Source organism: Pezoporus occidentalis, unplaced genomic scaffold, assembly GCF_034315485.1.
Source record: "Pezoporus occidentalis ecotype Australia unplaced genomic scaffold, CSIRO_AGI_Poc_V1 ctg313, whole genome shotgun sequence".
NCBI classification, from domain to species: domain Eukaryota; kingdom Metazoa; phylum Chordata; class Aves; order Psittaciformes; family Psittacidae; genus Pezoporus; species Pezoporus occidentalis.
The window spans coordinates 383,316-396,796 of record NW_026915084.1 but is presented as its reverse complement, the minus strand read 5'-3'; the positions used below and the strand labels follow the sequence as shown (position 1 = coordinate 396,796).

Sequence of the window (13,481 nt, the reverse complement as noted above, 5' to 3'; positions counted from 1 at the left end):
CAGCAGTGAAGTAGTACATCAGACCGACCTTTTGTAATCAGCATCTTCTGCTTTGCTCTCTTGCAGTCAACGAGTTCACAGTCATCAGGAAGAAGTTCAAGTGCCCCTACTGCAGTTTCTCAGCCATGCACCAGTGCATCCTGAAGAGACACATGCGATCCCACACGGGAGAGAGGCCCTATCCCTGCGAGATCTGCGGCAAGAAGTTCACGCGCCGGGAGCACATGAAGCGGCACACGTTGGTAAGAGCCCAGCGCAGCCACTTATCACTTAGAGATAAGATAAAGGATAAGATGAAGATAAAAGGTGAGATAAAGGAGCTTCATGTGAGTGAGGGCTGTATTTCATTTTCCCCTCCGGGGCTCCCCTAAAGGCTTCTGCAGCATCTTTTTTCCCCACCATTTAAAGGCTGTGTTTTGCTGCCAGTTCATCCATAGGGAACCTTCATCTCCTCTCCTGTCACAGTCTAGGAGGCTTTAAAGCACTCAGCAAGAAGAATTCCAGGTAAAGCTACTGTGATCTGGCAGTGCTGAATTGTCACTTTACTAAAGAGAGCTGCTCCAAGCCAGGTAGGCTTGTGCCGCTGGCTGCTTGTCACAGCTCCTTCAGGAACAATGTTTTAAGCCAAACTAAGTATTTCTTAGGTAAGAATTAATTTGCCATCCTAAGGAGCTTGGTATAGAGGTGATACTGTGGAAGAGCAAATAGTTTCTATATAGTTATGTCAGTAATGCACCCCAGCAAGCTCTGGTGCCCCTCTGAGTAAGGTTTTAGGGAAAATCTGGGCTATTTGAAATACTGAGGATGGTGGCTATGAGGTCCTAACGCAGTGAGGTATTAAAAATAGGGTGTTGACAGGTAGTAACTAAGAATTGATTTGTTGAGGTCATTTAAGTAACTTTATCTGTATTTCTGTTATATGTATCATATTTATAGTATCTGATAAAATTTGAGTGTAAAGAATAATGCACTGGAGGAGGTGCTTGGAGTAATTCCTGTTTCCCTGCTTGTAACTCTCAAGAAGCCCCAAAGAACTTTTAGTTCCCTCATCCCAGTCCTGCAGGCATGTGCGTCCCCTTGTGTGCCTTCCTGCAAAGGCAGTTGAACAGCAGTAACACAACTTACAGAACCACAGATGGGTTTGGGTGGGGAGGGACCATAAAGCTCCTCCAACTCCAAGTCCTGCCATGGGCAGGGACCCCTTCCTCTGGAGCAGCTTGCTCCAAGCCCGTGTGTCCAACCTGGCCTTGAACACTGCCAGGGATGGGGCAGCCACAGCTTCTCTGGGTACCCTGTGCCAGCGCCTCAGCACCCTCACAGGGAAGAGCTTCTGCCTAAGAGCTCATCTCAGTCTCCCCTCTGGCAGGTTCAAGCCATTCCCCTTGGCCTGCCCCTACAGGCCCTTGTCCAAAGGCCCCTCTCCATGCAGAGCTTGCCAAGCAGCAGTGCTGCCCATTGCAGTTATCCCCTTCCTTGCGCAGGGGTGGACAAGGGGCTGATGTGCCAAGTTGCCGTGGTGTTATTTCTGAGAACTTTCCCTTTATTCCTTTCCAGTCCTTTAGCATGTTGTCAGCACAATGTGTTCCCCTCTCTCCCTGGGAATATCAGTATTTAGTCAGAATATGGTCTTTCTAATGCCATTGTCAGACACTGAAGGACAAACACCATTCCTGTGTTTAACACTAATTTGGTGATAAGGGAAATAAGAGTAATCTCTGTTCAGCAGCATCCAGGAATATATTCACTTCGAATATGCCAACCAAACTGTCAGGGTTGGAAGAGAGGAGAGAGGTGCTCAGGTTTTTAACAGGTATTTTAATTACATGTCATTTTAGTACCTGTTTTATCATTTCTTTTTTGTACCCATGACCACTTTCTGTAACCCTGTTCAGCTTTTGATGCCTGAAAGTCATTCTTTTGGCAGTTAAAACGAGTGATACCTATAGATCCTGTTGGATGCCTCAGAGCAGCCCTGTTCAGCTGCCTTTAAAAACCTTAGACATAGGGCTTTAAAAAGAAACGAAACACAATGGCTGTGCTTGATGCAGTTGAAGAGCACATCATGGGGACTAGCTCAGGGCACAGAGAGCCTGAGGCCAGAGCACATCACAAGAGCATCCAGGCTTTGAACACGGTTGGGACCAGTGTCATGCAAAGCCTGAGCCAGTGGCCTGTGGTTGTGAGGGCTGAAGGGGGCAAGATGGGTCAGTTTGTCCTCTTCTAAATAGCTTTAGCTCAGCTGGGTGCTGTGGATGAGCACAGGGTTATGCAGAATCCAGTTGTGAGAGCAGGTGATCCCATGTGGAGGCAGGAGCAGGGAACTGGCCTCACCGGGCTGCTGGCTTAGGATGAAAGGAAGGATTTTTCCACGCAAGCTGTGTAGAACCAGGAAAACCTTTCCTATGGGCTGCTGTGAGCATGAAAAGAAGAAATGAGATAAAGAAAGGGTTAGGTACTGGGGATACATGGCCCAGAGGCTCTGGGACTGATGGTGATGCTCAGTGTCCAAAGCACTGGACAGTGTGATACAAGGCGGATCCGTCTTTGTTTCTATACCACTTCCCAAAGCATCTCCTGTGGATCAGGGGTAGGGCAGTTACTGAGGCGAGCTCCTGGGCTGCCCCAGTGTGCTGTTACTATATTAAAAATATAAAGAATATATATGTAAAGAGAAACTATACATGTCTCTAATGTAAGGTATATTGGTCAGCCCTGAAGTAGTCAGACAGTTGGACCAGATGATTGTTGTAGGTCCCTTCCAACTGAGCTATATGTAAGTAAAATGAATCTTTATATGTATTTTATATGTGGTTTATTATATACATATATATAGATATGAAAGTACCTGATGAGACTCCCTGTGTTGGAATTCAGGCATTCTCACTGCACTGCTTGGCTGTTTCCTTAGGGAGAAGGGCATGTGAACATTTTAAGCAAGCTCCTGGCCTTCCGCAAAAGGAAGGCAGCAGTGGATTCCACCTTTGCTGAGGTGGTTTTGTGCTTCTCAAAGTATGAAGTTTTGGTCATTGTGTCGTGGAGTTTGACTCTTGAAGGGATCTCTGGTATCCTGCAGAGATTTTCCCACTTAGCACTGATTCCCTGCGATAGCTCCGTGTGCCTGTGATTCTTGGGCATGGAATGCAGCGTGATTTATGGATCAGAAACATTTGTGACAAGCCATTTTTCAGCCACCAGAGTAGTCAGAAGAGAGGTTAGGAGTGCATTTAGCTGCAGTTTTGGACAGATACAGGATGCATTCCCAGTGCTCCTGCTCTTTGGTTATCGGTAGCAGTGGGATCAGGAGGGAGACCGTGGAGTTAATGTGATGTTGACACGTTTGATTGTGAGCTGCTCTGCTCTGGTCTGCAGAGAACTGGTGCTTGGGGTGGGGTGTACTGGGGGGCTGAGGGACCTGGGGGGGGGGGGGGGGGTAGTTTGGAGAAGAGAAGGCTCAGGGGGGACCTTATTGCTCCCTACAACTGCCTGACAGGAGGATGGAGCCAGGAGGGGCTGGGCTCTGCTCCCAAGGAACAAGGGATGGGACAAGAGGAAACGGCCTCGAGCTGCACCAGGATGGAGCTGAGGAACAATTCCTTCCCCAAAGGGTGCTCAGGGCAGTGCTGGAGTCACCGTTCCTGGAGGTGTTCACACACGGTGGAGCCGAGGCCCTCAGTGCCATGGGTTAGTGGTGGCCTCGGCACCGATGGGCAACGGTTGGATTGGATGAGCTTAAAAGTCTTTTCCGAGCTGGTTTGCTTCCACGCTAACAGTTGTGGTGATTCTCCTTCGCCAGGTCCACAGCAAAGACAAGAAGTACGTATGCAAGGTGTGCAACCGAGTGTTCATGTCCGCGGCCAGCGTGGGGATAAAGCACGGCTCCCGCCGCCACGGCGTCTGTGCCGACTGCTCTGGCCGAGGCATAGCCGCTCACCTGGACCACAACGGGGGAGAAGGCTCTCCAGACGAGTGCTACCCCGGCGAAGGGCAGTACATGGAAGACCCGGACGACATCAAAGTGGAAGGAGACGAGGAGATGGGAGACGACGACGACATCAAGTGGAAGGACGACGTGGGAATGTCGCAGGATGATGTGATTTTAGATGACGACAAGGACGTCGACTCTCCGCAGGAGCAGGACCACTCTGGGGAGAACGACAAGGATTTTACCTGGATTTCTTAGGGATTCCTTTGTTTGTTTGGGGTTTTCTTTTTTGTTCCGCTCTCTTGTTTGTAGGGGGAGGGAGGGTGGGAAGGAAGGAGTGTGTCGGAAAAGAAACTTAAGTAGCCTTGTTGTCGTCCATGTGTGCAAAATAACTCTCGTGTTTTCTAAACCGGTCCTTCTCTGTCCCGCTCTGATACTGTCTTAGCAGGGTCACTCCCAGTGGCACCACTGACTTTGCCTTCCCCCTTCTCCCTCCACCACCAGCCCCGGCCGCAGCCGTCGGGTTGATGAGGTTGAGGGTGCGAGCACTGCGTGATGGGAGCCTGGGTGAAGCACGAGTCCTCCTTCCCTTCCCACCCTGACCCTGTGTGGGGAGAGCTCTGTGTCCAAAGCAGGTTGTTTTCGTGGTGGTTGGGTTTTTGTTTCTTTCCTCTATTCTGTTTAACACCTTGTCTGTGTGCTGAATCCCAGCAGCAGTGGGATTACAAGCTGGTGTTGGGAAAGCAGGTTGATGGATGTGTTGGAGGGCTTCCCTTGGTGATACAGGCCTTTTGGCAAAGGTGTTGGAAGAGAGTTTTAATTGTTTTTTATGGAGCCAAATAGATCAAAAGGCAAGTCAGATTAGAGCCTTACGGAGTCTTCTCTTGGACTCTCAGCTTCCAAAAGAGTCACCATCAAACAGAGGAAGATGATGACGTTTCTTGGACCTACTGGTGTCATGCCCACGTCCTGTCTTCCAGCCTTGGTTATCCACAGGCGCTGCAATGCATGTTGGTGCTCCCAGAAGCACCCTTTGCTGTAAAGGACACAGGTAATTCTCTACCTGTTGTTCTTTCCCTTTGCTCAGCTGCCTTTTCTCAGATATATGCAAACCACAGCAAAAACATTGGGCAAAGTGCAGGAGGAGCTGGGAAAGGCCGAGGTGAGGAGATCCCAGCTGGGTGGAAATCCTGCTGCTCCCATCCTATAGATGTTAATGGGGGCAGGATGTCACCTGGGTACATTGGTCTTCTCCCCCCAGTTCCCATGCATCAGGAGTAGGCAGGACTCCTACTGAGCTTCAGCTGCACTGGTTCTGTGTAAAGTTTCAAATAAACCTAATTTATTTTATCTAAGAGCCAGGTTTCTCTCCCAGCATCTCCAAAGAGACTCTGGGACTGCTCCAGCTGGTTGGATTCTACCTTGTTCATGCCTTCTCCCAGCTCCACCTAACTGACAGCAGCAGTGCACGTTGGAAGTGTCTCGCTCCTGAGCAGAAGCTGGCTTTTACCCTTCACCTCTTTGCTTCTGGTGCTTTTTGAGCTGACGACCTCACTCTTTTCCTTGCCACGGAGCAGTTTTACACCCTGCCTGTGACGGTGGTTCTGGCCCAGAAGACAACCCGTTACCAGAAAGCCAAATGACTTAACGGTGCTATTTTCCCCCCGTGGTGGGACAGGTGATCCCAGTGGGATGGAGAATGTTCTTGCAGGTCTGGTGGTCCGTAGTGAAAAGCCTGGTTCCATCCAGTGATGGAAATACCCAGTGTCTTGTACAGTAAACCCCAGTTAAAGCAAACAGTCTGGAAGGACTGCAGCCACTCGGTGCCAGGATTTGATGGAGTGTGGTGGGAACCTCAATCCTGGCACCTGCAGTAGCTGGTTCTTCATTCACTCCCTGATCTCAGGCACATCCTGGGTTTGTGGCATTTATTCCTCTCTCTGCTCCTCAGTTCCTGGCAGAATTCCCTTTATGGGGAGTCTCCAGCAGCTCCTGAGCTGTTGCTTTGGGTGCCCGCTGGGGATTCCAAAACATGGATCTTCCCTGGAATCCTCTTCGGGCTCCATGAGGCCACGTGAGCACCGTGTGCTGCTGCTGCTGCTGCTCCTTAGGATTGAAGGAGCGAAGTGGGACTTGTTGCTTTTGGGCAGGGAGAAGGGATCACCCTCCTCTTTAAGCACTCACAGAGCGGAAGGGTCACGCTGAAACATCTTTATTAAGCAGTTAACCCCCTCCCATAGCTGAAGGGACATAAACACCCCAGAACGTGACGACTGGACCCCTGGATGCTGCTTTTCCAGCAGCTGGGGGGGTCCCAGAGAGAGGTTGCTGGTTCCTCACCCTGACTTTGGCCTCTCATTGTGTGAGCTCTGTATTTATTGGCGTTTATCCTGTAAATATGGGGGGTCTCGGAGGTCCTGAACTCGCAGCCTTACCTGTAACACGTAGACAAATACATACAGTGCTTCACAGATAGCTGTAGCTTTGCTCTTCCTGCGTGCAAATCTATTTAACCATCCATTTTAACCCCAAACCCATTCAGATTCCCTTGGGTTTCTGTGACATTCCATCTCGGCCATCTCCTCCCACGCTGGTGTGTGGATCTGCTGGCATACCCTCCGAGGAGGAGCAGGAGATGTTGGTCTGAGCCTTCCTCTTCCTCACCCTTGGGTTTTGTCCGCAGAATTCTGGAGCACTTCACTTTGGGATTCCTTTGGAGATACTTCTGTTCTCTTTCCTTTGTGCTATTTGAAGGGTGGGCAGTAAACCAAGTGGCTTGGGAAGTGTTTCCCAGTGGTGCCCCTTGGGAAATGGCATCCTCTTTGAGCTGGCGATGCAAAGAACGTATCAAAATGGAGAGAAAACCAGAAAATCCACTCTAAAAGCTGACTCTGACCGTGTCACCACCATGCTCTGTATGACTAACATCGACTGCATAGACCAACCCAACCCATCTGCCACCCCACGTCTGTCTGAAGCGCTCTGGTTTGATGGAGGTGGCTGCTATGGAAGTGCAGGAATTAGTCTGGAACCGGCCACGCTCCGTTGGGCTCAAACCCAGGGAATTTGGGCTTTTCCCCTTCCTTTTTTTAATGCTGGAACTTTATACGACTTCACCCCTTGTTCCACGTGGCCCCTCTCGGGATCTACTGCCTATGCAAGTGTCTTCTGCCCTTGGAGAAGAGCAGCTCTGCCTGTTGCAGCCAACACTAGCTCCAGTAACCTCTGGCTCTTTGTATTTCCCTTCAGGGCTTTGTATACTTCACGGAGGGTCCCCTTTTTTAGGTTTTTCTAACTATTGATGTGTGTGTATAGGACTTTACAGGTTGGGTTTCAAAAGGAAGGATTCCCCTTTCCGAGTAAAGCAGTTGAAACGCTTTGGGTCTCGATAACTCGCAGCTGAGGGGGTTCTTGATGTATTTGTACCCAGCCTCGATGCTCCTCCCTGGATGTCCTCCCTGGTCCTCGTTTGGTTTCTACTCTGTGAGTACAAGGCGTGTGCCAGCCACCCTTCACCACCCTCTCACACACAACGGGGTGCGAGCGACACCCTCCTGCCCCAGCCCCACCGAAACCCCACAGGGAACGCGCTGAGGGCCATGGGGCTTGGTGGTGGGTGTGCAAGGAGAACAAGTGGAGGGGCTTCTTGTGTTCGTTAGCATGGGATGGTTTGTGTTGAAGGGACCTTAAAGCCGTTCCCCTGGTCCCGTCCCTCCCTTGTAAAGCTCTGTCCATTTTGTTGCCAAATGTTTTCTTTAAAAGTCACAAATAACCCATTTTCGGGTATATTTTAAGGTCACCCCAAAGCCCCGCGGCTGTGGTGGGATGGGTCAGAGCAGGACTGCAGAGTGCCCGTCCCCCTGCCTTCTGTTGCCCTTCTCCCTTGCTTGCCATCGAAACCCTCTGGTTCGGAGCACAGAAGGAATCTTCTCCATGCACAAGGAAACCTCCTCCGGCCTCAGGTCCTGCTTTAGCTCTCCCACCTTTAAATACTCCTCTTTCCCACTGCTAAAGCCACGTCCTGCTGGGGTTTTGGGTTCATGTCCCTTCCCCCTTGAGCAAAGAAACTCCCTAAAACTCCATGCAAAAACTGGAATCCTTTGCAATAGGAGAGAGAATGAAGCCTCATTTGAGCTCCTCTTGGGACACGTCAGCTCCTGCAGAAGCCATACTTCATGGGTCGCTATTCCCTACGTTCTCTCTCGTTTGGAATCCCCCGCAGTCCCGCCTAGTCAAGAGTGCTGTGTGTATGCTCTCAGATAGAGGTATTTATTTTGCAACGTGCTTTAAACCTGTCTAGAAAATAAAGCTAAAAAGAAATGGAGAAAAAAAAACAAAACCACCCCAGGACAGAGTTTGAAGATTGATGATGATTATTAATTATTATTATTATTATTATTATTTTTTGGCTGGGAATATTCTATATTATACTGACTTTATATTAATTATTATCAACCTGTGTTTGTATTGAAGATGTGTTTCATATCCCAGGGAGGTGCAGGAGGAGGGTTTGGGGTATCCAGGAGTTCTGGTGGGAGGCCCTGGCTGTGTTGTTCTGATGCTGTACATGTAGTTCAGGTCAATGCCGACCTTCTTTTCTAGTTGCTCTCCGGGTTGGGCATGCCGGAGCGTTCCTCTGGGCAGGAATTCCTTTTGTGATGGGGTTTAGGTTTAGGCATCCTTGCAAAGATCAATCCGTTTCAATAAATCGGGATAATTGCTGCTACACTTCCCGCGTGGCTTTGGGGTTCATTGCTCGATGGCAGTACCGTTCCTCCTCATTGCGGGGACGGTTGGGGTGATGGTGGTGCGTGCAGGGACAGCAGCCACGATAAGGGATGAGCACCCTGGGGCTGTTTGGGGCTGGGGGTGATGTTCCTTGGCCTGGCCCTTTCCTGTGCCCAGAGCTGTTGGAGCGAGGCCATAGGAGCTGCTGTGAGGGCTGGAGCAGCTCTGCTCTGGAGCTGGCTGGAGAAGAGAAGGCTCCTGAAGGGGAGAGCTTAGAGCAGCTCCAGTGCCTGAAGGGGCTGCAGGAAACCTGGAGAGGGGCTTGGGACAAGGGATGTAGGGACAGGCCAAGGGGAATGGCTTGAACCTGCCCCAGGGGACAGGGCTTGGGAGCAACCTGCTCTAGTGGAAGGGTGGGATGAGCTTGGAAGCGGATGCGCTTGATGGTCCCACCCCAAACTCCTCTGTGATGCTGGGATCATTCTATGACCCCCCCCCTCCCGAGGGGCCCAGGGCTGCTCCCCCCCCATGCAGAGCCCCACTCAACCACAGGAATCAGGAAGAAGAATCCTTAAAAAAGAATCCAAACATTTATTGTTTTCCTTCGGGATCTGATGCATCCCAGCCCTGGGGCTGGGGGGGGGCCCAGCCTGGCACAGCACCAGCCCATAGGGCTGATGTGGTCCAACACCCCCCCCCCCCCCTTGCAATGGGGAGACCCTGCAATACGGGGGTCCCAATGCAATGGGGACCTGCCCTGGGCCGGCCGCACACCCATCCCCATCCCTATCCTCATCCTCATCCCACCCATCCTTGCACAGGGAAGGGGCTGGGCCAAACCCAGCCCTGAACCTGTGAGCGTGATAGGATGAGAGGGGAGAAAAGGGGGTTTTGGGGGGGATAAAAAGGGGTTTTGGGGGGGTGGAATGGGGTTTGAAGGGAATAAAGGCCCTTAAAACCCACCCAGGTTTGGAGGCCTCTGCAGGCACTGCCCTGGGAGGGAGTTCTCTAAAAATAGGAATTTTCATATATTTTATTTAAAAAATAAAAACACACGAAAAGGAACAAAAACCCAAAATTAATAAAAATGAGAGGAAAAAAAATAAAAACCAGGGTGGGTGGGGGTGGGGTGGGAAGGGAAGGGGGGGGGAAAACCCAATAAAAAGCCACCTCTTTGTGCAGTTTGGCTTAGTGCAAATGGGCGCGTTCCTGCAGGCACTTCCCGGAGCATCGCCCCGGCTCCCCCAGACGAAGAGAGAGAAATGGGGATACAAAGAGTAAAAACCCCTTTTGGGGGGGGGGGGGGGGGGGGGCAGGCGCCCACCTCTGCCCTGGGCACTGGGGGTGCCCCCCTGAGGAGCAGGTTGGGGGGCAGGAACAGGCAACAGGCGCACACACACACACACACCCCCCTTTCTCCTTTACTGAGCCCCCCCCCATGGGTGCAGGCACAGCTTATCCGAGCCATGGGCAGCCCCCAGGATGGGGGGGTCCCCAAAAGCAGCCGGCAGCTCCCCCCCCCCTCCAACCGCAGTGCTGGCATAGGGGAGGGGGGGCACGTTTAGCTTATCTTCCAAAGGAACAACGGGGGGGACAAGCTCCGTGTGCATAAAGCTTTTGGGGTGGGGGGGGGGGCCGTTCCCTGAGTCCGGGGGGACCCCGGGGTGGCGTTTTTGGGGGGGGGGGGGGCGCGAAGGCACCTCGAGTGCAAAATGTGCAAGAAGGAGGGGATGCTGCAGCCCCGGTGGCCCCGGTGGCTCCGGTTCAGTCGAGGAAGCGCTGGCAAGCCTTCTTCCAGCGGCACGCCGTGCACCACAGCTCCCGGTTCTCCATGCCGTACACCTTGCGGCACTTCTTGGCCTCCCCCCGCGGCCTCCTGTGGGGCACAGGGGCCACGTTATGGGGTTGGGGACGCGCTCAACAGGGGCACGAAGGGGACGGGGAGGCGATGCCGGTGCTCACCTGGGCACAGCGGGCGGCTTGGGTGGCGGCGGTGGGGCGGGCGCTGCCGGGGGTACCGGTGGCCGCGGGGATACGGGGCAGCCCTGTGGGGAGAGGAGCCGGGTGTGGGTCAGCACCGGGGGATGGCGATGGGGTCCCTCCCAGCAGCCCCGTGCGTCCCCATCCCGTCCCCTGCTCACCTGGTACGCGTGGTCAGTGTGGACGTGGCACAGGCCGGGGGGCTGCGGGGGGCTGCGGGGGGAGCCCAGCGCCAGGTCCGGGCTCGGCAGCAGCACCGGGGGCACCGGTCCCTGCGCCTCGGGGCCAGGGAAGGCGGGGGGCACGGAGGAGGTGGGGGACACCGGGGTGAGGCTGGAGAGCCCGTCCGTCAGCGACTCCACGTCCACGTCCAGCTCCGTGTAGTAGAAATCCTCCTCGCCGTCGCTCTGCTCCAGGTCGGGTTTACGGCTGTGGGGAGAGAGGGGAATGGTTGGGGGGGGGGGGGTGGTGTCTTAGGGAGGGGTTTGGGGTACCTGGGGGGGACCCTGTGTGCTCACCCAAGGTGCGCGGTTCGGATGTGCTTCTGCATCCCTGAGGAGCTGCTGAGGACTTTGCCGCAGCTCTTCCACAAGCACTTGAACATCACCTTGGTGGAGTTCTGCAGGAGAGAGGCATCAGGACGGCAGCCCCCTCCCCAGCGTCATCCCCATTGATACCCCCAACCCCAGCCTCATCCCCACCACCATTCCCATCCGCATCCTTCATCCCCATCCTCAACATCTCCAAACTCATCCCCATCATTATCCGCATCCCCAACTCCATCACAATCCCCAATGTTATCCCCATCCCCAACATCCCGTCATCCCCAGCCTCATTCCCTCCATTATCCCCATCCCCAACTGCATCCTGTTCTTCCTCCCCATCATCTCCAAACTCATCCCCATCATTATCCTCATCCCCAACTCCAACACCATCCCCAACATTATCCCATCCCCAACAGCATCCTGTCATCCCCAACCTCATCCTCACCATCATCCCCATCCCCAACCGCATCCTCCTCTTCCTCCCCATCCTCTTCCTCCCCACCCTCATCCCTCCATCATCCCCATCCCCAACCGCATCCTCCTCTTCCTCCCCATCCTCTTCCTCCCCACCCTCATCCCTCCATCATCCCCATCCCCAACCGCATCCTCCTCTTCCTCCCCATCCTCTTCCTCCCCACCCTCATCCCTCCATCATCCCCATCCCCAACCGCATCCTCCTCTTCCTCCCCACCCTCATCCCTCCCTCATCCCCACCTTCCTCTTCCTTGGGACGGGCTCTCCGAACACGAAGTGGGTGCCATTGGGCTCGTCGGGGCCCTCGTCGGGCAGCGGCGCGGGCAGGAAGGTGCTGGGGACGTGGCTGGAGAGCGGAGGGGACGGCGTGGATGGGGTGGAGCGGTCGCTGGCCGGGTCCCAGCTCCAGTCCCCGCTGGTGTTGCTGCTGCTGCTGCAGCTGGAGGACATGGCCGGAGCCTCCTTCCAGACCTCACCGCCGGGCTCTGGTGGGGAGGAGGAGGAGGAGGAAGGTCAGGACCTGGCGCGGGGACGCGTGTCCAGGGATGGGGCACGGGGGAACGCTCTTACCTGGTGCAGGGGCGGCCGGAGGGTGCCCGAGCACCAGGGGGCTGGCGGAGAGGCTGGTGAGCACCGCGGCTGCCATCACCTCGTCGATGCCGGCCTTGCCCGAGAGCTTCCTGCCAGTGACAGCAAAGAGGGGCTGAGGTGAGGATGGACGAGGCCCTGGGAGCCTTTATCCCCCCCTGTCACCCACTGAGGTGCCGGGAACCCCTACCCTGACTCAACGCCTCTCCTGTAGTGAGGGGCCCAGAGCTGGGCACAGCATTCGAGGCACGGCCTCACCAGTGCCCAGTGCAGGGGAACATGGGTGGCACTGGGTTGCGCCATGCCGGGAGCATCACTATGAGCAAAGGCACCCATGGGTGCCCTGGAGCACCCTGAGATGCTGTGGATGATGATGCTGGGCATCATTACAGCAGCCTGACTGGGAACGCCATTGGGCAGTGGTGCAGGCAGTGGTACAGGCAGTGGTACAGGCAGCAAAATCACTGCTGTTCACCACAGCAGAGCGGAGGAACCCTGCGTGCCCATGGGGACCACTGCACCAGAGGGCACCGGTACCTGCATCCTGGTGCTGAGCTGGGGCCAAACAACTTCCTGAGGTGGGAAATAACTATGAAAAATGGAATTAAAGAGAAAAAGCTCCGGGGCCACTTTGCAGCCTTTGGTGCCACGGGGATGGGTAAATACAGCACTGGAGGGCAGTGATGCCCAATGAACCCCAAGTGCTGGTGCCAGAGCCAGAACTGCTCCAGGGCTCATGTACGGCACCGGATCCTTCTCCCCACAGCCGGTCACAGCCAGAGCCCCGGTGCTGCTGCCCCGGGCCAGGCGGTCCCAACCAGAGCCCCTGTGCTGCAGACAGCGACCAAAGTCCTCCTGCAGCCGGTGTCAAACCTGCCGGGGAACAGGCGGCTCGGGCAGGGTGTTCCCGGTCACCGTTACCCGTCCCCTTGGTGCCATGGTCCTACCTGTGCCGCGGCACCGGGATGTAGGCGGAATGCAGCGCCAGGCACCGCTCCAGCCCCGCGTCCAGCACCCGCAGCATCGCCTCCTGGCTGCCGGGCTCCAGCCACCCCCCGGCCCCCGCCGGCAGCCCCCGAGCGCCGCAGGGATGAGCAGCCTGGGAAGGGTGGGGGGGGAGAGATGGTGGTGTCAGTGTGGATCCCATGGGATCGATCCCGTGGGAATCCCGACAACGGGACGGGGAGGGAGCCAGGACCCTGCTGGCCACTCAGTGGGTGCCTATGGGGTAGGCCCCACTAGGT

General features: G+C 54.7%; 2 protein-coding genes across 11 annotated transcripts in view; one reads left to right on the top strand and one right to left on the bottom strand.

Moving 5' to 3' along the window:
* The window catches only part of ZBTB46 (zinc finger and BTB domain containing 46), a 43,768-nt gene extending 38,985 nt beyond the window's left edge, over positions 1-4,783 (top strand). For all 9 annotated transcript variants that reach the window (XM_062628328.1, XM_062628330.1, XM_062628334.1 and 6 more), the window contains 2 exons: positions 67-242; positions 3,794-4,783. In XM_062628328.1, coding sequence (XP_062484312.1) covers positions 67-242; positions 3,794-4,180 — 563 coding nt within the window. In that variant the 3' untranslated portion in view covers positions 4,181-4,783. The remainder of the gene's footprint in view (positions 1-66; positions 243-3,793) is intronic.
* Positions 4,784-8,177: 3,394 nt separating this feature from the next.
* Positions 8,178-13,481, bottom strand: SLC2A4RG (SLC2A4 regulator). 2 transcript variants are annotated; one of them, XM_062628323.1, is made up of 7 exons: positions 13,185-13,481; positions 12,220-12,329; positions 11,890-12,134; positions 11,149-11,249; positions 10,792-11,059; positions 10,613-10,695; positions 8,178-8,218 (listed from the first exon to the last, which is right to left on the bottom strand). In XM_062628323.1, the coding sequence occupies exons 1-7, from the start codon at positions 13,382-13,384 to the stop codon at positions 8,209-8,211; spliced, it is 1,017 nt and encodes a 338-aa protein (XP_062484307.1). In that variant the 5' UTR covers positions 13,385-13,481; the 3' UTR covers positions 8,178-8,208. The 2 variants fall into 2 exon arrangements, with proteins under 2 accessions (XP_062484307.1, XP_062484306.1); XM_062628322.1 differs by lacking the exon at positions 8,178-8,218 and adding an exon at positions 10,047-10,526 and having other exon boundaries at positions 13,185-13,480.